The sequence below is a fragment of the Thunnus albacares genome, chromosome 23 (assembly GCF_914725855.1).
Source record: "Thunnus albacares chromosome 23, fThuAlb1.1, whole genome shotgun sequence".
In the NCBI taxonomy this organism is placed as follows: domain Eukaryota; kingdom Metazoa; phylum Chordata; class Actinopteri; order Scombriformes; family Scombridae; genus Thunnus; species Thunnus albacares.
In genome coordinates this window covers 18,587,009-18,613,486 of record NC_058128.1, presented here as the reverse complement: position 1 = coordinate 18,613,486, position 26,478 = coordinate 18,587,009, and the positions used below count along the sequence as shown (strand labels likewise).

The following is a 26,478-nucleotide window of genomic DNA, read 5'->3' as shown; positions in this document are numbered from 1 at the left end:
GATACCCAGGAAGTTTTCCAAGAAGTGCTTTGTAAATAAATAGAATGCAGTGCCTTTCTCTTCTCACTGCCAACGACTGCCACCCAACTTTCTCATATACTGTAAAATACAACGATCCATTCTAAAGTCATCCACAGTTATGAACCTTAGGGCGGAATGATAGACTGCATCGAGAGGTTTAAGACTAGAGGCAGGAGAGTGCTTATAAATTACATCACAATAGTACATAACAGATGAAAAGGTTGACTGAACAATTTTCTTTCTACAATTCTGGGAAATTCATTCCATACCTCTATAAAATAACAGACTTTCCACAGTTTTTGAGTTCATTAAAAAGACCGTTAAAATCCTGTATTAAAACTTCAGACTGCTGCTTGGTGGTGTTGTTTGCACCAACATGAATTATATTGTGGACATATGAGTGTTTGCTGAGCAGAGATGGAATCTGCTGCAAAACATCGACAATTTTAGCACCAGGTAGGCAATGGGTCACTTCAGTTTTTAATTTCATATGTCTTATGATGGAATCCCCAACGATCAGTGATGTATGAGTGTGCAGTGGAGGCTTGCAGTGAGAAGTCACAACCCTGGGAGCGACTGTTTTCATCATCATTTTTCATTGTTGCTCAAGAACCACAGAGAGAGAAAAAGGAAGCATTAAACATTGTTACTTGTTAAGTCCAGGATGTTGTACCAGTTGGTGAGCTGAAGTTCACATGGAGGAGAAGGAGGTGGGGTGACATTTTCCCCTGCTATTCCTTAGTAGTATAGACCAAGGCTTGCAGTAGAGTTATGGATCTTCGAATTTGGCATGAATGCAAACTTAGCCAGTTTCTTTGGTTCAGCTCCCTGCTGTAGCCAGAGGTCCTTGGCATGGGGTTTGGCAGCAAGGATAGTGGAGTCCAGCTCAACTTCAGCTGAGGCAGTAGTAGCGGCGCCCACTGCACCCAGGGATTCAAGAAACTTCATCATTCAAAGTTCTTCATCCCCAAGTTGGTAGATGGTTGGTACATAAAGCAGTTTGTCAAGTGAAACACACACGCTTGTGCAGCCATGCACATGAGGATTTTTTTTTGTAGAAGTGGTCTTTGCAGCAAAATCTGTGTGTTTGGGAAGTACTGAGCATACAACTGGATACCAGAGACTTTGATTATACAGCACGATGACTATGAGCTTTTTAGCTGTTGTTGTTTTGTAAAATAGTCAAATTACAGCCCCATTATTTCCCATTGGATCAGACAAGGCTGTTTTTGGAATAAGAGTTCACCATGAATACTAGGGAGTAAAGCCTTTTTTTTGGAGGTTGAAGGCAGCACATGCTGATTACTTGATACAAAGATTACGTATTATGGGTGAAGTATTTAAGCATTCATATTACATCAGTTTCAATGTATTTTTGAAGCACAATGGAAGCCTACAACAATCACTACTAGTACTACTAATTGATGATTGTAATTGTGTGTCTGGCATGACTTCACCTTCGCGCTTATCAAGAGCAGCATGTGTCAGTGAGTGATATTCACAGTAGCTAGACGTCATAGCTATGTCTTCATACTCCCTGTGCTTGCACTGTTTCAAAGAGTACAAGCATCATAGGCGGCCTCACCTTGCCAACTGTGGTGGCCAGCTCCATGCCATGCTGTACCCCTCTGAGCCATGGCTGAAGAAATTAGTGTTGGTGTGTACTCTGTATTGTAGCCAAGATGATATGTCAAGCTAACTCAGCACTGAATCACATAGGACATAAAGCTGCGACTGCACTGCTCTGTGAGCTGAAACTTTAAGGTGTGTTGCAACTGTGGTTACACACAGCAGTCTGTATGTGCATGCCAAACAATGATTATGATGATGACTGATCAATAATTTAATGTGAAAATCGTTTTTTATAAAAATTCCAGAATGTGCATCCCTGGTAGAAAGTGATGTCAAAGCACTTTTCAATGCTATTAGTTTTCTCTCCAATGTGATGTGGTGTTGAATTACCATTTTAAGAGTGTCCTTTCTGAAATGCTCCGCACCTGCTACTCTTTGAAGGAACTTACCTTGTGGAGTTTGCATTATATTATTGTGGCCGGCCTCTGACTGGCTGCTCTGATCTTCACTTGGCCATGAAGAGTGCTGTGAGTTTTCTGAAAGAATTTTTAAGTTTAAAATAGGTTCAGCAATACACGAGACAGGATGTTAAACTCCTTTCACTGATAATTAGAACCCACACATAAAACCCAGTTCAACCACAAAACAACTTTACACATTCGTCACTAAATTTAAGGAGATGACATGAGACATGTGCTTCATGTGCTCCAGCATGTCCTGCCTTTATCATGGAGTTATTTGTCATATTTAATTATTTCTGTTTGCTCATTGTACAGTGTTACTTATTTTTGGTGGTAGCAAAGATTAAATCTATTGCAAACACTTCTGCAACTTTTTAATACAAACAGCTTTTCTGTTCTTACTGTTTCAGACAGCTTACCACGGGGCATGGATAGGGCATCATAGTTAGCCCTGTTTGGCCACCTGTCCTGACCTGCTTCAAGCCATGGTGCATCACTCTGAGCCACTGCTAAAAAATTACAGCTTCGGTAAGTATTCTGTATCGCAACCAACAGACATTAAAAGCTTGATTATGCAAGTTTCCTCTATGTAATTCTCTATACCTGCTATTGTTACCTTGAGTAATGTGAACACTATTATGGTTGACCTCTGTGGCCTCGCTGGCAGGCACTGTTTGCAGCAGCAGAGTAATATTGGTGATAACATCTGCTGTAACAAAGTAGATTTCACAAATCAACATTAGGCTCGTGTGATGCAAAAGAGGGAGGAGGTGATGAGTGATGATTGCAATAAAACTGACAGGTGTGTCATACACATCTTAATTATTAATATTTACTGAAACATACAGGTGCTTGATTTGTTCACAGAATTCACATTACTGGTTAGTTGTGGTCTTACAGTAGGGGCTAAATGGAATAGGAAAAAAAAAATTACCCAGAATATTTGATTTAATATGGTTAGTACAGTATATCAAAATCAAAAGGAACTATCCAAATTGTTCTATCACAGCATTTTTTGTTACTTGTTGTTGTTGTTTGCATCCGTCAGTTACCTCTCTGTTTGGTGCTGCATTGGCCCCTGACTTGTGGAGGTGGCAGTGGAGTTGGTGCTTGCGGCTGTGGTCTTTTAGCCTTTTTTGGAAGAGGTTCAGTGTCAAACAGCCTGTCTTTGGAGGATGAGTAGTGTGTTTTTTCTGCAACAGTAGCAAGTTTTATCAGAAGATTCATATAGCAAGATAGATAATACACAATGTACAACTTTTCATACATAATGCTAAGTACTTTGGTTTCTTTTTAAGGGGCTCTGAGTCGGAGTTGAGGTCCAAGGTGAAACAAGACTTTTTGAGAGTGGTGTCAAAAGAATCTGAGTAAAAAATGGTAATTAATCCCTATGATGTCTTCCAGGTTAATTGTGATTTTGATATACTAATCTGTTTATACTTTGACTTATACTAATTTATTGTCTCCTTGATTTGGAAATGATGACTGGATTGGATGACTTGCCACTGTCACTTGACAAAAAAACAATACCGCCAGCCACACAGAGAGAGAAACCAAAATAAGAAAAGCTCAAAAAGCAAAAGGGAAAAGTGCCTACAATAGAGTAGGAAATTGTGTATGTCACAGTTTCCCGAAGAAATCAGTCCCAATCATATTGCCATTTGTAGCCCACCATTGGCTCCTAAATTATGTATTTTAATGCAGCATTACAATAAATATTGTTCTTCTCATCTGTTTAAGATGAAAAAAATGGACCAAAGTCAGGACAGAACATTACATTTTAAAACTCAAAACATTTAATGGGTCCAGGAGTGATTTTGCTTTTGAAACAACCAATCTGAAGTTGTGGTGATTGTGTCTGAAGCCTAGTATATTTTTTGTCTTTGTAAACTAAGCTCCGAAACCACTAGGTAACCACCAATGACATACCCTTAATCCTACTATATAGAACAGTTGTATCATTTATTGGGCAATTATTTGTTGTGTAAAAGGGAATGGCAACAAATTGCCTCTCACATGGAACAAGGAATGGCTTCTGTTTTATTGGGTCTGACTTGCAGTAATTAATTGTGCTGGATAGACCATCTATCAAGTTGATGCCAAATGTAGTGGAAGACAATGGGTACTCAAAAAAAGATTCCTGATGCATAAATGTGCTATATGCGATGTACACTTCATTCCCAACAGATATTATGTTCTTAACCCGTGCAACGTGACCTTGAATATTAATATAACTATGAGCCCCATCGAGTTTGATAGTGAATGTATTTGTCTTCAGGTCCCTGTACTGTGTGGCACTGTGATGATGGCAAAAGGGGGCTTGCAGTGTGTGGCTTTCTAAGCCAAAACTTTTCCACATGAAAACTGTATTAAGACCCCTCAGACAGTCCCTTCACAACTTGAGCTAATGGACATGTGGGCTTCCTAACAAGCTTGGCGCAATAAATGTTCAAATTTAAAAGCACGGAATGTGTCCAGAACACTATGATTTCTGACATCCTGTGCAAGATGCACATGATTTTGCAAGTTATATGACAGATGCTTAGCACCATCAAGCTCTCCGAAGTGCTTGACAAATAGAATGAGTACATCATTTAAGTAGTCATCAACCAGGGCTTTGCTGGACAAAATGTAGATGCCAATGGAAAGCAACAGGAAGTTTTGGTACACAGCAGAGCTTACAATGTTTCACATCATGACTGGACCAGTATACAATAAAAACTATCTCTGTTGCTTTCCACCGATTAATCTCTGCCACTGTCCTGGGTCTGCAGGCAAACTAAATGGGGATGGCATGGCAAGCTTCCACAAGCCTCTGTGTGATTTATTTACTTGAAACGCAGATAGCCTACAAGTAAGGGGACCCTTGAGCCACAGGATGAGAAGGCAGTGCATGACACCCAAGCACAAGCGGTGCATATAATCCAGAGGAAATTCAGAAACCATTCCCTGTGAAGTGTTCTCCAGAGGGGAGTTCCCAAGGTGATGGTCGTCATCTTTTTTGTCACGGAAATCTTGATATGTCCTTACAGGCATATCAGTCCCTGGAAAAAATGTTGAAAATTCCACATACAGGTCCTCCTGTATGCACTTCTCACACTTGTGATATCCTGAGTGACCTTTTACACCAGGCAGCAGCATCACACACCACTGCTGAGAGTTTCAGTTTAAGTTTAATCCCATCAAACTTAAAACCTCTGTCCAGGTCATTGATATCTGACACAAAATCTTCCAGGAACTCATCCAGATTGTTTAGCTTTTTTTGCACTACAAAAAAAAAAACAATTACAACAGGCTCATCTTGTGGAAGATTCTGGATAACACCAAGAATGGGCCAGAATTGTGTGGTGGAACTCTTAAATAGGGGCAGCCCATCAATGTTAACCCGAAGAGCCAAATGATTAAGAGAACTGACCATTAACAGGCACTTGTGTTTCTTTAACACTGCTGAAATTGACTCCAAGACACCAAAATGGTAGTACTGGCCACCAGCTTTATCCTGGATACAAATCTTGTTGGACCACAAAGTATCAAACACTGTTCTGGCATCACTTTGTAAATTTGAATGGTGCTGTCCAGTGTCAGTGCCGCCTTCTGTGTCTGTAGTTCTGTGTCAGGGTCAGTTTCATGTGCATCAAAAAACTCTTCTGTCTCATAGATGTTTGGCACTCCATGTATGCAGAGCTGCTCGCGTCTTCATATTCCTCAGCATCACAGAGGTCAGTCATAAAATCCCCCTCTGCAACTGCAGCTCGAATTAATTGTGCATCAACCCTAGCTCTAGACATCCATCTCAGTGTCCGGGAGGATTTTCTAATGCAAGCCATACTGCAGAGATAAACATAAATTCATAAAAAGTCTCAAAGATATTTCACTCTAAAAAAACTTAAATTTTAATCATACCACATGTACCTTTTGATGCTTATGTGTTCAAGGTAAGCAATGACAGAACCTAACAGAAAAAAAGAGAATCATTGCATTCCCAAGTGCATGTTTTTTTTCTCATGTGTCTTCACACTTTGAAGTCAAGGCTCATTTATGTAAGTTAAGCATTTGACATTTTGGGGTGAGTTCAGTTTCATCCCTTCATACATTATGTCCACTACAGTGAAAAACATCAAAAAAATTTATAATCATCTATATTGGTGTTACCATGTCCTAACCACTTCTGGGTGAATTTACCTGAGACTGAGATTTGTCTACATTAGCCTATATGATCATTGTTTTTGTGTATCTCAGTGTGTTTTCCACCTGTGGCATCATGAGCTCAAAATGGCAAAAGGAAAGGGAGAGTATAGATTAAGAGAATCAGACAGGTAAAACATTTTTTTAAATGAGATGTGAAGAATAGTTTTATCCAGATTCTGATGACATGATTAGCTTTTTGTTTGTGGCTGAAAATTCATGTGTCGTTTTGTCTATTGGGTTTTTATATGTATTCAGTCACTGATGTATTATGTAATAAATGTGGTGTATATAGAGTAATGAATGTTGACTAATACCTCTTCAACCCATTTTGGCAAGCAATTTTTGTGAAAGTGGCACCAACTTGAGCGAGGTAATCATAGTTGGCTACAATTAACTGTTAGCTATTTAAAATGCGGTTAGCCACCAAGTCTAACTATGCTAGCTAAACATTGTCGTCCGCTAGCCGCCAGCATAGTGGTGTGATAGCTAGCTAGCGAGTCCATCAATTAATACATCAATTAGTAAAGCAAGATTGTCAGGGTAATGGGCTTTAACATTACTTGATAATCTAATGTTAAGGCATGGATGATACGAAAATTTCATGTTAGGATTATCCTGGCCAAAATAATTGCGATTGATGATATTATCCCGATAATCATCAAAATATGCTTTTATGTCTTAAAATGGCACTAAATATACTGGAATCACTTTACCTTAAATTTCGTTCAGAAATAAATATTTTTATTGCATCATAGGACACGTCTTTTTATAAGCATAATTTTTAGTGGATAAAACAAACTAGGACAGATTCAGACTCTTCACCGACACCCAGCAGGTAATCACAATGAGAGAAAAAAAATCCACTGATAAAAAGACCTTCCTATAAACCTGATATCCAAGCAGTCACATTCTGAGCCTTCAGCCATGGTGACAAATAACTGGAAAGATGCAGTCCTGCCCTTGTGACAAATGGCAATTCAAATAAGGAAATCAATAGGACTGTATGTTAGTGACCTAGACAGCTTTTTCAAGTCATTCATATGAGGGTATTCACGTTCATGTGAGGATATTCATGATTATACCGACAATGGAAATTCACCAAGATTAAATTATCTTGAGTGTTTTTATCCCAATATAAGATAAAATCTTATATCCTCCTATCCCTACTAACGTTACTTAAAAGTTATGGTGTACTTAGTCCCCTGAAATACAATATGAAACATAACTGGCAAGTACTTCTTCTACCACTGCCAATACCAACATTCTCAGTCAGAGAGAGGCTGAAAATAAAGTAAGACCGTTTGCCTGGGTCCCCAAATCACTAAATCCGCCCATGGTTGGAGTGCTCCGCTGTGTTGTTACTAATGTTGTGTCTCCTGCAGTGGAGAGCAGCCTCTCTGCTGTGCCGTTAGCTCCAGGGAAAGACATTGTCATCCAACATGCTAAGGGGGCACAGGTTTTTGAGGCAAAAGAGACTGAGCACCGAATTATTTTCTTCACCTCAGAGTTGGTTTAAGTTTTTTAATGCTGCAGTGTGTTTTTGTCAGCCTGTCTTGTTTGTTACTGCTGGAGTTCACTGCTCTGCTCTGTTAACATTAGTGTGAGTGAAAGTATTCACAATATACTTCATGTTTGTCTGGCAAAGTTATTTATTCATTAAACCAAAATATGTTTGTTACCGCTGCCTTTTGTGAAGATGAACTAAAAGATGGATGTATTGACAAGATAACTAGCGTGCGCGCACTGTAGACTGTCCAGGTGCTGCATCGCTCTCACAGTAGAGTTTCACCTTTTTTGTTCTATCAACATCACGTTATTAACTAACATTTAGAGAATCGATTTTTGACATTTGTGAGACTCATGTGAGCTGAAGGTCTGCTGGTCTGTGTGCATTATGAAAGACTACGCATTTGGGATTTTATCTACCTATGTGGGTATTAATGTACCTGAGCAGGCCGCCAAAGTAGAGCCTATGTATGGGAGACACTGATGTGGTTTCATTTCTTCTAAACATTATTACTAGATATTTGCTACCATGTGCCATTGTTATGGCCTAGCTTTTTTTCTCAATTGCTTTTTATTTATCACTATTTTTTAAAATGTTATTTCTCATTTATCTATATTTGAATTCTGCAGTAAGCATGTACATAAGTGTCACAATGGTAGTTTACCACTTTTACCTTTCTGACAGGCAGAGATGTGATTAAAATTATGTGCAGCCTAGTCTGAAAACTGTCTGTAAACCATGAGATAATGAATATAATTTAAATCACATGATAAGGATTTTTTTCCAGATTTGTATTAATATATATTACAATTAAATCATTACCAGCAAGGGAATGTTTATAACTGTATGTATGTATATGGTTTATAGGATTGATTCAAATAGTGCCATTTAAAAATAGAGATAATTAGCAATTTAGGACATGAGTCTGATATTGACATATCAGTGTTTCCTTAATTGTATGATTTGAAATTTTCTCCTGGATAAATGATTAAATTTAGAAATTGATGTGACAAAGACTTGTACTGTGTAATTTTATTATGCAAATGATTGGAAGAGCGGTCAAGCAATGTGGTGACTACAAGAGAAGACTTGTAAGTTTATTGAATGAAATATGTTAAGTCAAATTAAGACCTTGTAACGTGCTGCTGTCAGACGTGGTTGTAAATCTAATAAGCAAAAGTAGCTAGAGAATGGTTGGAATGTGACTGCAATGCTTACATTAAAAAAAAGAGCAAATACACACCTGGGGTGTTGAGGTATATGTCAGATCGGTGAAGTAGATTTGAGCAAAATGTCACAGCATACTCCCAAGTTCAAACGACAAAAGACTTTAGGATAACAAACACATCAGCAGCAAGCTACTTGCATTCACCATGATATATGGCTGCAGAAACATTTATTTTCTATCTGTTGGCATCTGAGCTTGAAGTGTGCAGCGACATTTGGATTTCAATACTGAGTTAATACAAGGACAAAAGTAGGCCTACATTTACAGTCATAGCATAACTACTTATAATCTGTTATTATACAGATAATTATAATTTGATAAGTACAGCAGAAAAAAAATAAGTCTCCTGTTGTGGTTAGATTAAATGGCATTTTTGAGGTTTCTTCACAAAAAGGGCGAACACCAGACTTGTTGAAAGTAGGGATGGATTTTTTGCCGATATCTGATATGCCGATATTTTCCATCTCATCTTTGCCAATACCGTTATATGTACACATTTTTTTCCACCTGGCAAAGGAGACTATTGCACATGCAATCACAGATTGTTCTAAGTATGATAAATCAAGACAATATTTGAAGGAAGAACATAGGAAGACTGGAGTTCAGGAGCTCAGCATTAAAATTTTAATGAACCTGCCAAGTGGGTGGAGCAGTAGTTTTCTTTGAGTTTATTAGACAGACAGGATTAATGTGTAGGATTTAATCTCTGGCCCACACACTGAGGCAGAAGATGGTGACAATGCACCTGAAACGCTGTTTGCCAACTGCTATTATAAACCGAAAGGAGAAGAAAGGTTTTTCAAACAGAGTGGTAAATCCTGTCAGCTGAGGTGTTTCCTATCTGTGCAACAGATCACAGCAGCTCCTCCCCATGGATTGTTTCACCCTGACAGTCCCGGTGTGTCCTCCACAGGCTCCACTTCACTCAGCTACCTGACAGACCCGTTGCTTCCTACTTTAACCTGAATAATAGACTGGGGCTCAGTGCTCTGGCTGGATCCACACGGAGAACCAGGGCTAACTAGGAGGCTAGCGGGGCGTTAGCTGCAGCAAGGCTAGAGAGAAGCACAGCCAGCTAGCTTTCACTAGCCTTCCAGCTAGCCCTGGCTCTCCATGTGGATCCAACCAGAGCGCCGAGCCCCGGTTTGTTATTCGGGTTAAAGTGGGAAGAAGCAGAGAGTCAGTCAGACAGCTGAGTGAAGTGGAGCCTGCAAAGGAAGCACCGGGACTGTCAGGGAGAAACAGTCCACGGAGGGAAGCAAAGCCAGGCAGTGAAGGCAACAAATCGGCTTGTCATATCGGTAGAAATGTTTGTTTTGGTCCGATGCCAATTATTCATTTTAAAGCCATTATCAGCTGATATTATTGTGCATCCCTAGTTTAAAGTGAATGTGACATACAAACCTAAACATGCCATCATGGTCATAACTTTTCATTTTGTAACGTATATGAACACACTGCACAACTTTGAGAGTCGAAAAATAAACAAGCAGAATGCAGAGAAATGTTTTGCAAAATGGAAATGATCCATTCCAAGATTGAACTGAGATTACATGTAGGTTTCAATCACACAATAATATATTCAGACGCTCAATAGACAATGCTTCAAAATGAAACGCGATCAACTGTAGATGTCGCGATCATGTGCAGCGACGTATATGTGCTCACTGAGTTTAAACCTTAATTCACCTGAGCCAAAATGAACCACATTAAAAAAGGTAAACATGACACAACTTAAAATGTTTACTAAACCAAAATTGGTTGAGTAAACATTAAAAAAGAAATTAATAAAGAAAATAAGATATTTTGCCTGTCCAGTTACCCTTTAAAGGCACATTTCAAGTAATACAAACAACACAAATACACCTTTCTCCCCCTTGGGACTGGTATAACCACTGGACCTCAGAGACACAGACTGGTTATTTATCCAAATACTGAAAAGCAGGCAGCTTTAAAATGTACTTTTAAGACGACATAAGTAAACAAAACAAATGAGCCAGCAATTCAGTCAAAATACTGTGCGTTGGGCCACATATAAAATCACAGCTGCTTATTGTGACCATCCAACAGAATAGAGTTACTAACTTACTACTCACCCACCCGGGTCTCTCTGTCTTTTGCAGCTGAACTGGCGGGCTCATTCACAAACAGTTCTGTGGCAACTGACGAGGAAAGTTCATCTTCCATTGTAGCCAGTGGAACAGCCGAGCTTTACCTGGTCACCCAGTGGCGCTGTTTGGTTTCCCGTCGTCTGTTTTGGATCCCACGATATCCACACGGGCGCTAGATAAGCGTTAGCGCCACCGCTAGCACGGCTAGCAGAAGTCCAATGTTCGGTATTAGCTTAGCTGATAAACTCGACACAGTAAACTCAAAACACGACTGTTGAACTTAGACTAGCCGTGAAGCCAACTCACTGTATTCACAACGTTAATGATACTTTTCTCAAGACTGGTTGACCGCAACAGGTTCTTCTAGACACATTAATCCTGCATGTTTGTTGCTAATTGCTCTCACACACACACACCTGCTGTTGTTGTCCCGCCCCCCAGCCAATCAGTATCTGAAGGAACTTGACGTAGGTTCCTGACTGACTAATCAGAGGTAGAGGGTGTAAAGTTAAATTTAGCATAATAGTTTTTAACACTTCACCACCAATGGACGTATATGACAACCTGTACTCTCCAAACAAACTAATGCTGCGTTCATCTGAAACTTATAGATCTGCTCATAAAGAGATACAGTTTTGTGATTATTGTGGTCAAAAATGCTTGATTTTGCCGTGGCTTTTCTTAGAAATTGCATACAATCATGTGTCATAATGTTTTTTCTACTCTTTTTGTGGTAAAATTGCAGGAAATGGGAAAAATTGCAAGCAAAGGAAAATAATGTGATTTATTTAAACTACTACCAATGAAGAGTCCTATGTAATCACTTCCTTTGATAAAAAGCATACTGCATATCACAGAAACAACTATATTTCAGTGATTTTTTAAAAAAAATTCTGAATATGAGAACCATAGGCTCAAAGTTATATACAAAAGAAAATATTGTACTTGAGTTCCATTTATAAGCCTTTATTAAATAAACTTTCACCTCAATATTAGCACCAAATAAAATCAGTCGATAATGCCATTAAAATAAGTCCATTAACGCCTGAATCCTTACTGAATGCCCGGTCTGTTGCTTTGTACATTTCATGGGGAAAAGTTGCGGTAATTTAGCAAAATTGCAAGCTCTCGCAAATATTGCAGAGATTTCTTGAATTTGCGTGGGACTGAATAAAGAAAATACTGAGGGATAATGAACAAAGTCCATTACTGAAAAGGAGAGGATTCTACTGGCATCGCAAATATGTTGGAGAAAACTAAAGCAGGCCAAGCTGCGGTCATAGTTTTCATGTGATATTTCTATAGGCCTAAAATATCTAAAATGCCTTCAGCTAAATTCTGTTGACTTCTCTTTGGGTCTTTTATGATTTTGGTTGTCTTGGTTGTGTCATTCATGACCCTGGTCTGTAACTGGTCTCATACCATATATTTTTTATCCTTTTTGGTTATCCAGTAATAACTGGATTGCATTGTTTTCACACACCAAAGAGATGAATCTTATATTTAAATACAGCCAAGGATGGGATCCACCCTAAAATTATGATTCATTTAGATTAATTGTTCTAGATAGTTATCCATCCATAGATTCAATTTTAATGCATTCTCTCCAGCACCATACAAAAAAAGTTGGAAAAGATACCTTGCCATCTTCAACACTGAATCTAAAATTTACACCTGCACTTTTAAAGGTCACAGACTGAGATGTAAGAAATGATTTATAGGAATAATCAAATCGGCTGAGAGCTAACAAGTAATAAGGCGAGTCAGTGCTAAATCAAGACTGGCATAAAAACAAATAAACAAAAAAAGCAGAACTGTGAGGGAGCTAACGAGAGCTGACTGAAGGTAAAAAAAGTCATTTCTGAGGAGAAAGTGATGTATTGTTGCATCGCTGTGCTCGCTGCTGCGGCCGTGCCTGCAGCAGGCCCTCAGAGAGCCGCAGGTCCACCGTCACCTGATTATTTTTCACCTTGTTTACGGCTGCACTCCCTTCATGGCACTGCCTCCATCTCCCTCCCTGCATGGACCTGTCTCATTACGTCCATCTCAACAAGTCACTCAGCCGAGAGAGAGAGAGAGAGAGAGAGAAAGAGAGAGAGAGAGAGAGAGCGTATGAAAGGGAGGGATGGGAAGGGGACAGGTAATACAAGGATAGGTGTGGAAAGACAATTAGAAAGAAATGAATATAGTGGAAGAACATTGTCTAAATCCATCCTGACAAGAGACGAGAAAGTGTTTAGTGTGGAAATCACTTTGAGCGTGTAAATTTATCTGAAGCAGGACGGGCAGGGAAGGACAAAGTAACACCTTACATAAAGCACGGCTCTACTTTATAGGAGGAATTAGGTCTCGGAGAGGAGTAAACAGTTGTTACAGGGCACGTCCATAAGCAGAGAGTCCTACAGCACTTTTTGAATCTCATTAGTATTTCCTCCTTCACTGTCAGTCACAGCCAAGGTATGAGCTGACGTGTAATCTTGGGAGAATAAATGTGTGTCACACTTATTTTCCAGGGAAATTGTCGTGTTTGGAATGTGGCACGCTCAGACTTTCAAACAGGATCAATACAGTTCTGGAAAAAAAAAAGAAACTAATCTTTTCTACTGATCTTTGCCTTTTAGAGAAGCTGGTCAAATCAACTCAGCGCTCATTTTAGCAGTGGAGTGGTTCAGAAGCCAAGCCAGACAGGTCATCTGAAGAAAAATGATACAAAAAGGGACAATGTGTCATTTTACCAGCAAAGTTAAAAATTAGTAAACTTTATAATGGCATGTTGTACATGACATACACATGTTTCTTATCTTATTAACATGTAAAAATATATATAGTACTACAAGATTATACTCTTCGAATCTTAGAGCACTGTTTCACTCAACTTGAGAAAAATTTAATCAAAATGACAGTAATAGCCATTTTGGAAAGTGAGGGAGTTAGTCTAAACTGTCCTCTCGGCCTTTTGAAGTTGTAAAGACAACATCCAACAATGTTCAAATATGAATAAAATGTTACAACTACAAAAATAAGACCCTAGTTGTAAAGTATAATTTTATTTAAATTCCACTGGGTAAATTCCCTGCATCAGATACTTACAGCCCAGCTTTTGAAAGCAGTCTGTGTGTCTTTTTGTGGTGGTCATATCATCATACTGTACGTAAATAATTAAACAGTGTCATAACATATGATTGAGTGTCTGACCTGCAGCCCTTCATATCACCTCTGAGTAACAGCAATGCATGAAATGGCCAAATAAGCAAATTCTTTTTACAGCTTGGGTAAAGTCCAAGTGCAGCCAATGGGAGTTTGAGTCTATTGACAAATGGGGAAAACCATTAAGATGTAAAATGCAAAATGTCTAAGGTGCGAAAGTGTTTTCTGGCAGAACACCCTAGGGTACACAGTTGACTTTACACAAATTTCTATTTTCCACATACACTGGCACATTTGGAAGATATTCTCAGCAATGTAGCACTACAGTATATAAACCAGAGGCACAAAATACTGGAGTTTCCTGGTCCCGTTTTGACCTTTATCATTGAGTGTTCATTATAAAATAACACCTGGAGAGCAATGAACAATGAGCAATGATGATCACAGATGGCATTTGTGAAACAATGAGGTGGAGGTCTGTGTTTATAAAAGTAATAAAACTGCTACATCTTGGTCATGTCATTGGATATAGATGCAGGTTGAGACATCCAAACTCTGACAATTTTTCCTCCCTTCAGTGAGCCTCGCATGCTTCATGTTGACATTGTACTGGATGAAGCCGTGCATCGGCTGCTGTCTCTGGGCCTGCGGCTCATCGATCTGTCCCTTAAGTCCCTCAGAGACCTACGTTCACCGCCGCCGTGGCTGCGATTAGCTCGTCACTCTCCACATTTCTGGAGCAGAACTAATCAGGCTGGAGAAGAGACTTGCCCCACTGCTATCCATGCGTGACTTGTCTTACCAATGTATGCGAAAGGCGAACAGAAACAGAATTGGATTTTATTTCCAGAATCTCTCTGGTGTGCTGATGGGAAGGCGATCTGTTGCGCCGTTAGAGACACACAGAGTTCATCTGTCTTCTGTGTAATTGATCAGCAAGAGGGATTAAGTGTATCAAGATGTAATTATATAGCAATTAACAGGTTTAGACTGATGTATTAGTCTATTAGATACTGATTGTCAGCCAGTAATGTTGTCTGATGTGATGGAGAAAACAGTCTGGTCTTCTTCCTTTGATTTTTTGTTAATGAACTGAAATTAAAATATATATACAAAAAAGAATAAGTTACTTTTTTTTTGCCTTGATAACACCCCCTGGAGGAAATGTAGGGGGATTTTTTGGTTCTGATTGACATTATCAATACTGGTTATTGATTGGTGCATTAATCAAATTCATACTATCATTTCAATTCTAACAGCCACACAAGCAGCTGTGGGGCTGATGTTGTTAACCATCCCATCTAGTGACTTGAGTACTCCCTACATTACTCTGTGATTCCAGGGTTAGGGTTAGGGTTATGAAAAAGGGAAATATGTGTGCAATAATTGCAGTATCACTATAGTTGATATTTTCTTATACAAAAATGAAGAGAATTCACATTTTAGTTTGGCTTTAATTTCACACAACCTGGAAATATATCACTCCCTGAACTGGTTGCATCACTGTCGTGTTACATGCATCCGAGCACACATTTGTATGGAAACACTGATTTCTGCTTGAAGTGATTGCATTTTGAAGTGCTTTATATACATATACAGTAAACACCATCAGGCCTGATCTTTACTCAATGTAAAGAATGATGTAAAATCAGTCTACAGTATGTAGGGGTTTCCAAAGAATTAATGTGGTAACACCAGTTGTTTTTTTTCCTATGATTCAATGAGTCACACTAACACTGAACCGTATGGGAGCAACACGGGACACGACGCAGCTCTGCACGGTCAAATTAAAAATTCAGCTCCAGGATAAAAGTTTCTCACTTACATGCTTGGCCCCAAATCACTTTATTCTATGCAAACAATTTTCTTTTGAAATTAATTCAGCGCTGCATATTTGCCTGCATAAAATATTAACACTATTTTAATATTTTAGTGCAAATAATGAGGGCTCTTGACCTCTGTATTTAAATTTAATCATTACATGCAGAATTTATTAGCTGCATTTTCCCTTGTCTGTCTAGGAAATTTTCCCAGTAATTTTCCCAAGAAGCAGAAAGTGATGAAGAGCCTGTCTCTCCATAATATATGAACACAACTGAAAATCATCAAGCAAAAAGGGTCATGAAGTATCCACTCTGAGAAAAAAAAATCCATCCACTAAATGAGGAAGCCTCTCTGAAACTGACTGATGAATCTGATTAATTTACTGAGAATTCAAACCAAATATTTTGCCATTGGACTCCTTAGCAACAAAGGTGGAAACCGTGAGACTGTGATAAAGGTAAACAAGGCCAAGCATGAAGCGTCTGACAGCTCCATCACGGAGCAACGTCGCATGCACAAGCTGAAGGTCGACCGCATCGTAATTGCTGCCTCCCTCCTCCCATTTGTCTAAACCAGGGCGTTTGCATTAAGAAATCATCTGCAGGTGAAAAGGCATTTGGCTGCCTGTCATCCTCAGTCACCTTCATCCCTGCCAATATCAGCACAGAGTCATGACAGGAGGCCACAGGTAGAGCTGCAGCTCTCATCATCAGCCAGAGATACAATCCACCTCAAATAAGAATCACATATTCATTCTATATATTCATATATACTGAGTGAAATCGCATTATATTAATAATAACTTTGCAGTGCAACAGGATTGTAGAGCTAAATTGGCCGCCACTGAAAAATGTGCATATTCTATATATTATAGTCTCTAATTTCGCATGTAGGCTACAGTGTATCTTGTTACAAACAAATGTGGTGATTGTATTATGTAATATCTATAATTCCCATATTTAAAATTACACACAGGTCATATTTATGTAAAGGGTTAGGTCATCCAGTTTGCAAAACAACATATCTCACTAATGTCTAGTGATATATAAGCATTCAGATAAGTTTTTTTGGTTTGGTTTTCATTTAAATGATGTTCTAGTAAAGAAATAGTCCCTATGAAAATTGCTCACTGAATAGCTGTGAATCTTTTTCTGACAAAACATGCTGTAGATTTTTTTTGAAGTAATTTTAAAGTTATTTTTTCACTGTGAGCCCCACAAAAAAATTCTATTCACCTCAGTTGTATTGAGGTGGACGCATAACACTCAGAGGTGGACCAAAATTACACATGACAAATACCACATGAGGTATGTGAGAAAATATATATTTTTTGTAATTTGGATGAACTGACCCTTTAATCCCTGAGAACAATTACTGAAAACGCTTATTTCTACTGCTCCCCTCTATTTTTGCACACTGCAACACAAAGTGAGCACAAAATTGAAAATGAAATTCCATTAAGTTTAAGAGTCCATTTTAATTTGAGAATTGATTTGTGTCAGCATAAAGGACACACACAACAGAAGTAGCTGAAAAGATTGGTCCAGTAATCGATTAGTAGATTGACAGAAAATTAATTGGCAACTGTTTTGATAATCAAATAATTGCTTCAACCACTTTTTCAGACGTCCACTGGTTCCAGCTTCTCAAATGTGCGGATTTTCTGCTTTCACTGTTTGATATCATTGCAAACTGAATTTCTCTGGGTTTTGGACTATCAGTTGAACAAAACAAGCAATTTGAAGATGTCAACTTGGGCTTTGGGGAATTGTACACTGTACTTTTTTTTTTTTTTTTTTTTTTTTTTTACACACCTTATAAACTAGACTATTAATGGGGAAAATATATACATACAGTATACTATGTCAGAAATTATCATGTTAAAGGTGAAGGCATATTATTTTCTCAAAGTGGTTTTAGATTCAACTCTAAATGAGGAGAGAAAATTTAGAACATGAGGTAAGATGCAGGTTTTCACTCGGGTGACACTTGACAGTGAGGAAAATACTTCTGGGCAACAGGCCCTCCGGTTCATTCACCAGACTGATGCTCAAAGCGTCATATAGCACCGCGGGAGGGTTAATATTGGAGGAAAGGACAGCTGGAGCAGTTGCTCTGGGCGTCTTACAATGAGGCACATGGCTTTACATTGGAGTTAGCTGAAAGCTAGGTGCGTCTCATACAGACGCTAAAGGGCACCTTGTACATCAGTATCAGACGCTGAGGGGCATGACAAAGCCATCGGTATTTGACACCCTGGGAACAACAGCAGGTTGGAGTAGTTAAGAACTGAACTTGGTGTCGGCTTTGTGTTCAGCTCTATATTGTTTTAAACAGTGGTGTAACTGGTTGGCTGCGTGTTCCCCGTCTGGCATCTGGAAATCAAATGGAAAGGCTAACTGGTACATTACCGAACTGACTTTTTGAAACAGTGACAGCAAAAAAAATGCTGCCACCTTCTCACTAATTGCTCTCTTGCTCTTCTTTACCATGATGAATAACTGAGCAATTAGCAGCAGTTACAGACACATTTTTCTGTCTGTAAATTAGCTAGACATATGATTTTATTGAACTTGTTAAAGCGAGAATGCAATCAGGTGAAAACATGAGGAACAAGTAAATTATCCAGTGTTTACATGCTTTTTTCCAATCCTTGGATTATGGGATCATATCAGAAAAATAAAGCAAAACTAATCAGCCAACAGGAGATTTTAAGAGAGAATAATTGGTGCCAATGTGCCAGGTTCCCTCTCTAGTTTCTGCTCACAGTTGGAGATGCTTTACACTACTGTATGAGCGCTTGTTCTCCTACATCAAAAAAAAGCCATTTGCTGCTGTTAACATTCTTGTACAGTATGAAAAACAGCTTCTGAAGAATGAGATAATCCATCACGATAAACAAGAAGAAAGCATAATGTTACTCTGTGCTTGGTATCAATCACCTGACACCCGCATAAAGAAATGGAAGCAGGTAATTTCAAGCAAGGTTTGAAATCTAATTGCATATACTGCAAACTGCTTGGGGGAAGTGGTAAACTATACATAGACAGAAGTTGTTTATTTTTTATAATCTGTTTATTTAAAGTATCCTGCTTCTTTTTCTCTGTAGCACTCTGTAATTTGTGTTCTGAGAAGTCTCACATAAATGAGAAGTTATTATAATAAATGGGGTGTAACTCTAGTCCCAGAAGACACTGTTTTCTCCTCTAATAAAAGATCAAACTGTAATTTTTGTCTCCTCACAGAGATATTTGTCTTGTGTCCGTTGTCTTAAAGAGATATTACAGTCTCACAAATCATAAAAATGGCCTTGCACCAAATACAATACAAAAAACAAACAAACACACACACACACTCACATGCTGTATATAAGGTTGCCAAGTTCAGTAGTAGCAATATTGTGCTCTGCCTAGTGGAATTGAACACTCACATAGTGCAAAGTTACATGACACAATGTACAAACAATTTCAGGCATCCACTTCATCAAAATGCCACATTCCTGCCTCACAGTGGGAGACATGTTGTCAGCAAGTGACAGCAATGTCACATTTTACTTATTTGTGTTTTGTTCACATGACTTGCACAACTTTTGTTTGAAAAGGGATACCTGGAACTCATCAGTCACTCATAAGTCACCAAACATAGATCACTACACAAAAAATTAGCCACCATAAGCTACAGGTCATACCAAACCATGTGAGTCTATAGCAGCAAAACCCCTGAGTATACTGAACAGAGTAAGAGTGGTTTGTTGCTTATGAATTCAACTTTTCTGTTCTAAGAGGAGGGTTGTGTTATTTCAAATGTTACATAGTCTTGCTCTCACTTTTAGTTGGTGAAGCCAAGCCTCAAGCATGATGAGCACATTCCTGATTTTAGAAAGAATAGTTTGACAAAACAGTCCCATCTGTTTAGTGGAGCTTTCAACTATATCACACAGTCTATTATTGTTGAAAGCTCTGGAAAAAGCTAGTAGGCGGACCTTGAGTTGAGATTCTTTTGTCAAACTACCTAGCCAACATGGAAAAGAGGTCCTAGACAGGGCTGTAGGTACTATACAATTAACAAACACTGATATTATGTCCTCAATAATATTTGTGGGTATCTGAGTTTAATGATGAGAAGTTTTAATTGTTCTGTTACATACATATTACATATCTTGGGTTTTAAAGGCTGCTTTAAATATTTGTAAACTAAATATAACGATCAAAAAAATTGTTTTTTGGCAAATCAAAACCTAAATAAAGTTACATATTTAAATTCCACTACCATTACAAAAATGGCAATGTAGAGATCATAATATAGGGAGATCGGCAGAAAATCTTTTTCTCAGTACTCATCATTTGTTTGTTTTTTTAACTGGTGTCTCGTTATAACCTTCTTAGGTGGTGAGGAATTCTGGGGTGATTTGGAATCATTTAGAGTAAATTTATTCAAAAACATTTGTCTCATAAGAGAGGAGAAGATATGTTTTGCACCATATTTTGGTATTTTCCATCTGCAGTCCCTGGGCAGTTAAACATAACCCCAGTAGTTCAATATTATCAAATCATAACAGCGACTGAGCTTGCATGTCAGCAGATACATCACCATACAAACTGAGTAAACTCTATCCGCCAGTGAAGAAGTTAAAAGCTCTAGAAAAAGCAAGTAAGTGTACCTTAACTTCGGATTGTCTTTTTTCAAACACAGTTGCTACAGCTAAGTGAATAACTTACATAAAATAGGGGGAACAATGTTATTCATCCTAATTGTGAACACAAAAAAAGTCTACAGCACGTCCGATATCATGCTTGCCATTGATCATGCATAAAAAGACAAAAAGAAGACACTGCCTTTATACGTTCAAATACAGTTTGACCAGAGAGATCCTTCAGTTTGCTGACCTGCAATCTTAAAATCTGGCAGAGAAATTTGATTGGTTGGGTTAAAGCTACTGAGGGAATGAAATACAGAGAGGGGCAAAGGTACAATCAGATGAACATGCAGAATAAATTGAAAACAGGACAAAATATGACCAAATATAAAATGAAAAAATAATGTGTGATGAGTGAAATGATAGCAACATATGAGTGTCTGAGCCCAGACAAAGAATACCCCTAAGACCTTAATTCCACAAGAAAAGATGGATAGGGGATATTGATTCCTATGCATCTTTCACCTGCAATCAGATACTGTACAAATTGCCTTTTGTCGATTCGTAATTATATAGGTGAATGATTTCCTGGCAAAGCCCTGCTACTGATAAAATGTGCTTTTTTGCTGATGCCTGGGTTAGTCATGCGAGGCAGAAAGAAAGCAGGCTGACTGAGAGGAAGGGGCTTTCTATCCCAGAAGTGTGAATATCGCCTTAATAACAAATCTCAGCGAGTTCAAGGACAGCGTTATGCTTGTCGTAAACACATTTCCATCTCAATCAACATGACCTCAGGCCTCGGACTTTATCCATAGCTTTGGAATGCAAAAATAGATCTGTTGTGGTACGAGAGTGCGGCTCTGAGTACTGTCAGTGACACATGGATTTGGATGTGATCAGTCTTCGTGGAGTGAAGAGAAAATACTGGATATTCTGTCCTTTAAACCTCTGTACAGAAGACAACAGAACATCACAAACTGGGTTCAGTGTTTTGCGATGTACATTCATATAAGACTGCAACAGACTGATGCATTTTGGTCCTGAAAAGCTAAAAATGTTCCTTCTGTCCCACTGAGGCTCAGCTGAAATCCAAACACTGCCCTGCTGTGGGCCTCTGCTACTTGAATACATTTTTTTGCAAGTCTGTAATGACTGCATCAGCAGATGAAAGTAAAATGGCAAAGGCGATAGTTCTTGCCTTATCTGCTCTGCATGCTGCCACCTCCATCTCAGGTGATTTACTTATTGTCATGGCAACGCTGAAATATTCCAATTCGAGTGTTCAAATACTCAAATGCCGGTCGCAAGCCTTGAAATACTTGAAGTGTCTCGAGAATTTAGCAGCACATCCCTGAAGACCAGTCTTGTGCCTCCACAATTATTTTTGCTGTTTACACTGATTAGAAAAGACCACTCTGACATTAAGGTGAAATGATATATGAGAAGAACTTGAATAAATTATTTGTCACTTGAGATTACTTCCATTAGAAGTAACTTGCAGGACAAGACAATACTAAATGATAATTCTAGTTTATCAAAACATCAATCCTTTTTTATAGGTTTGGCTATTTTTATCAGTTATTTTAACATTGCACTCACCAAACTACTTGCTTAGATCTTGAAAAGCTACGATATTGCCAAAATCATACAGTAGTTATACCTCAAATCTGGTGACCTCAAATACATGGCTGTATAGCTGGTCCCACCTTCAACCTGAGCTAATCAGCCAAAATAACTGAAAACAAGGTATGCAGGGCCTTTAAAACATGCTGGGAAAGCTACTCTGAAACTGTAGCTGGTGACACTATCTCTCCACTGGACGTAGTTGAGCTATAGAAACCCTTTTCTTAAAAGTAGCAAGCTTCACTACAGGCTACTAAAAAAAAGTAGCTTAACACATTGAAGTTACTTCACATCAAGACATGTCTTGTTATGCAATATAATAAACAAATACATTACTTATTTTGTGCATTAATTCATTACACCACAAAACAAATGACTGTTGTCAGAGACTCCAGTCTGCATTGTATTTATATTTTCAAGATAAATGAATGACACGGAATTACATTACACAACTACCAATAACATTCAAGTTTCAGTTTATCTTCTCTTCTGCATGTTCTTTTTCTTTCTCTCTAGGTGCGTCCCCATCCACTTGTTTTTATTCGCATTTTTGATTTGAGCATAAAAAAGGGTAAAAAGGGAAAATGGAAACAGATATTGCAAAGAAGTTTTATGCTTGGTTGCGGTGTGAAAAGTTGTCATATCAATAGAAACAAAATGTGAGTACAATGGAAACAGATTTAGCATTTAAATCATGATGTACATGAAGTTTGTGACTTAAACGTCCACTTACATTTCCGCTCCTCCGAAGAGATGAAAAATAGTCACAGACGAAAACATAAAATCTGTATGGAGACTGTAACACTCCTCAAATTAATACATGTATCAAACAGGAATGCTATATTTCCATCACGTTTTCTGTTATTTTTCATTGTTTGAGGTTTGACTGGCGCTCTTTTAATTACATCATCTTGTTGTGCCTGCTTCTTCTGTAATGATTGAATCACGGATGTATAAAGAGAACTGGATATGGTGTTAGAGGCGGGTCCCTGTTCATTCTTGTGAAAGTTGCTCAGTGGCGCAGGAAGCCACAAAAGTTCAACTTCCAGGTTTAAAATTATCCAGTCCTTATGCACAGCTTCTGCATAGTCTTCCATGTTGTGGGGTCCATAGAAAAAGCGCACTAGTGTTTCCTTTGACCCTGCCTCCCAACCACATGCACACCGGAGACTTCCGCCAGACTGAGCTGGCTAGCTTCTGGTTTAGCCCTCCGCTAATTTGAATGGGGATAAAATGTTATCATTTATCCCTAATCAATTTAATCATGTGGCTCTTCTAGACTTCCCACATGTTATCGGACTGAATTAATCAAATTCTGATGGTGAAACGAGTCATTTCGTGGGGGTTGTGACATACTTTATCCATCGTTTTATAGCCGCTCCTGATTGTGAGCAGGAAACATGCATTTTGGGCCCATGTCAGACCCAGAAGTTGTGATTACACAGTTTAGCCACTATCTTAAATTGATTTCAGAGCCTGGTGCACTTCCTAGGGGCTTGGGTTTAATGGCCCCAATAGCACCACCAGCTGTTTAACTTGATGAACCAACTCATTATATTAACTAAAAAGAAAATGAAGGTGAACTGTTATTATTGCCAAAACTGTCCATCATAGTTTACAACAACTTCCTGGTTCAGTTGTCCACACCACAGTTTTCTTGTCTAGTGTTGCTGCTTACTTTTGTTTTTTACCTCCAAATGAAGTGATGGATAAACTGTCTAAACTGTCTGATTGCCTGCCTGTTCGTGTTTCTTGCCCTGTTGGACTTCATTTTAGCACGTTGCTGTGTTCCAAGATTGCAGCCTTGACTTTGGTGAATACATCTGATAAGTGATGGTCAATAATGGAAAAACAGCCAACAATGTATTTGACTGATATTTGGAGGGACATCAATCATGTCCTGAAGCATAGCTACAAAATGAATGTGACAGTTTTTACATTTTTCTCTTCAATCAATCTTTTTCACATTCAGTTCAGTTCACTGTCATACTTGTTTCATCCCAGAGTATATATGAACAGAGTTAATGACGGCTTAGAGAAAGCAGCATGAGCTCCTAAACCCTCCCGCTAAGAGATGCCTGGATCTCTCCTCACTGTCCCACTCCAGAGGTTTGACAGAAACGTGCAAATTTTAAGATGCAGTCTGGATTTCCGGATGGGCAACTTCATTCATCTCTGTATGAGAGGGAGAAAGAGATATCATCTAACTACCCTGCAGGCAAAATAAAAACCCAGTGGGGGTTTGGAAGTCAAGACACTTTACATGCAAATTACTTCATACTTTCAGGAGCACTCTGTAGTATAATGAAAGGAAACAGCAGAATTAAAAAAATATATTTTTAAGTTAGCTGCTGGATGATTTTGTGCACCATTTAATGTACAGCTGTGTGTGTTCCTTGTTTGTGCCTCGGATTCATTTTCCAAGGGTGAAATAAGGCTGGTGATAAGAGTGCGAGAGGGAATTGTGTCTCTGCTGTCTCACAATTTCTCCATCGCAGTGGGACAGACCCCAAGCTCCACCACAGTAGACACATCTTCAGATATTAAAAGATTATGCCGGTCAGAGGTTACAAAGACTGTGACAAGTAACTGAGACATGAACAAAAATGAGAGCTGGGATATATCTCATAGTTTCCCACCACGTCCCTTTATCTCATTCCTGTGGGAGACCATGTTTCGAAGCGTCAGTCAGGGCTCAGCAAGTCTATTTTGGTTGTGTGTGTTTGGTTTTAGCGGCTCACTTAAGGCTGTGTTAACAGCCAGAATGTTGTCTGAACTCTGCAGTGTGTCTTCCTTTAGTTTGTCCAGCTGAGTACGCTGCAATTTCCACCAAATGACAACACAGAGAGGCCTGCAAATGAGAGTTTGGGTTCTCTAACAAGAGAGCTGTGGCTTGGGTCATTAGGAGTGAGAAAATAATCCCAACCAGTTATATAAAATGGCAACAAAATGCAAGGAATTATGGCTAGCAAGAAGTGAAATCAGATTTGTTTTCACCTTAAAAGGTGGGTAAATGGGTTTCTCTCCAGATGTTTACTGAACAAAGCTGATCCACATCTTAGTGGGTTGAATGTGTCAAACCAGCCAATCCCTCAGCTCTATGGAGCGTTTTTGCATCTTTCAGCTAATTGTTTTGGTTTTACAACCTGAAACTTAACTGTTTTTCTAGCTTTTTCTAGCCACTGAGGGAAGCTGCTATCAGCAAAAAAGCTCTGATAAACCCACTGAGCGCTACCTCTCCAGCATCAAATGCAGACAGACAAAGTTAGCAACTAGCTACTGAACATAGTGGAGATTTTAACCACCAAAGATATTTTCCTCAGGAGTGGGTGGAGACCAAAAACAGAAGAGGTGAATATTGGACTTAAACGGGTTGTTAGACAAACAATGGATGCCAATTTTGCCCTCTATCTACTCGATGTTGTTTGCTTATGTGAAAAAAAACGACAACTTTATAAGCTCAATATTTTCAAAGCCTGTCTGCTGCTCCAAGTGGCCAACAAAACCCTCAATTATTACTGCTTTAAGATGACTTCTGTGACATAATCACAGTATGTCTCTGAAAATAAACAAATTTGAAGATTGCTGCAGTCTGTCTTATTGAATTCAGAATGCAGTAGCACGGATAGCAACAAAAAGTCAACCTCAATCGGGTTTGCTAAAGGACTGACAACTTCCACATCCATCATCAGGTTTAGGTTAATGAACATGTATTTGCATAAGCCCCATTGCATGTTGTGGTTGTATGGATCCATTTGTGATTTTGCTGATAGATCACAGACTGGAGCATAGATGAAAAGTGTGGGTATGTTGTTCCAAGCAGGTATCAAACTCTGACTCAGAAGCTGACAGAGCTACCAGCAAAACTGCTTACAACTGAGAAACATGATAACTAAACAAGGGACAACAACCAGAACAACAAAACCTATCAAAATACTAAATGCAATGGATCCATTCAAGTGTAACTGGACACAAGGAATCTTGCAGAGGCATGTGTTGCTCTGATTATATGCTGCTGTGTAAATTAGTTTTTGGCACGGAAAACAGCATTTGCATTTTTAATTTGCAACAGATTCAACAATCTGCGGAGACGGAAGAGGTACAGACGCAGAGACGCAACTGTGGTTAAGAGTCTTCACTCTGGAGGAACATGGAAGCCT

General features: G+C 38.8%; 1 protein-coding gene and 1 long non-coding RNA gene across 12 annotated transcripts in view; both read right to left on the bottom strand.

Moving 5' to 3' along the window:
- LOC122974803 overlaps positions 1-11,518 on the bottom strand; it is a 100,194-nt gene extending 88,676 nt beyond the window's left edge. For 3 of the 11 annotated variants that reach the window (XM_044342764.1, XM_044342758.1, XM_044342765.1), the window contains exons 1-6: positions 11,074-11,155; positions 3,336-3,417; positions 3,107-3,247; positions 2,671-2,763; positions 2,474-2,563; positions 2,043-2,129 (exon numbers count right to left, since the gene is read on the bottom strand). In XM_044342764.1, coding sequence (XP_044198699.1) covers positions 2,043-2,129; positions 2,474-2,563; positions 2,671-2,763; positions 3,107-3,247; positions 3,336-3,417; positions 11,074-11,118 — 538 coding nt within the window. In that variant the 5' untranslated portion in view covers positions 11,119-11,155. Of the gene's footprint in view, positions 1-2,042; positions 2,130-2,473; positions 2,564-2,657; positions 2,764-3,106; positions 3,248-3,335; positions 3,418-11,073 lie in introns of all 11 variants that reach the window. The other 8 variants (XM_044342760.1, XM_044342759.1, XM_044342763.1 and 5 more) reach the window with 8 other exon arrangements.
- A 12,316-nt stretch (positions 11,519-23,834) lies between these two features.
- The window catches only part of LOC122975404, a 34,902-nt gene continuing 32,258 nt past the window's right edge, over positions 23,835-26,478 (bottom strand). The window contains exon 3 of the long non-coding RNA XR_006400656.1: positions 23,835-23,879. This is a non-coding gene — a long non-coding RNA (uncharacterized LOC122975404). The remainder of the gene's footprint in view (positions 23,880-26,478) is intronic.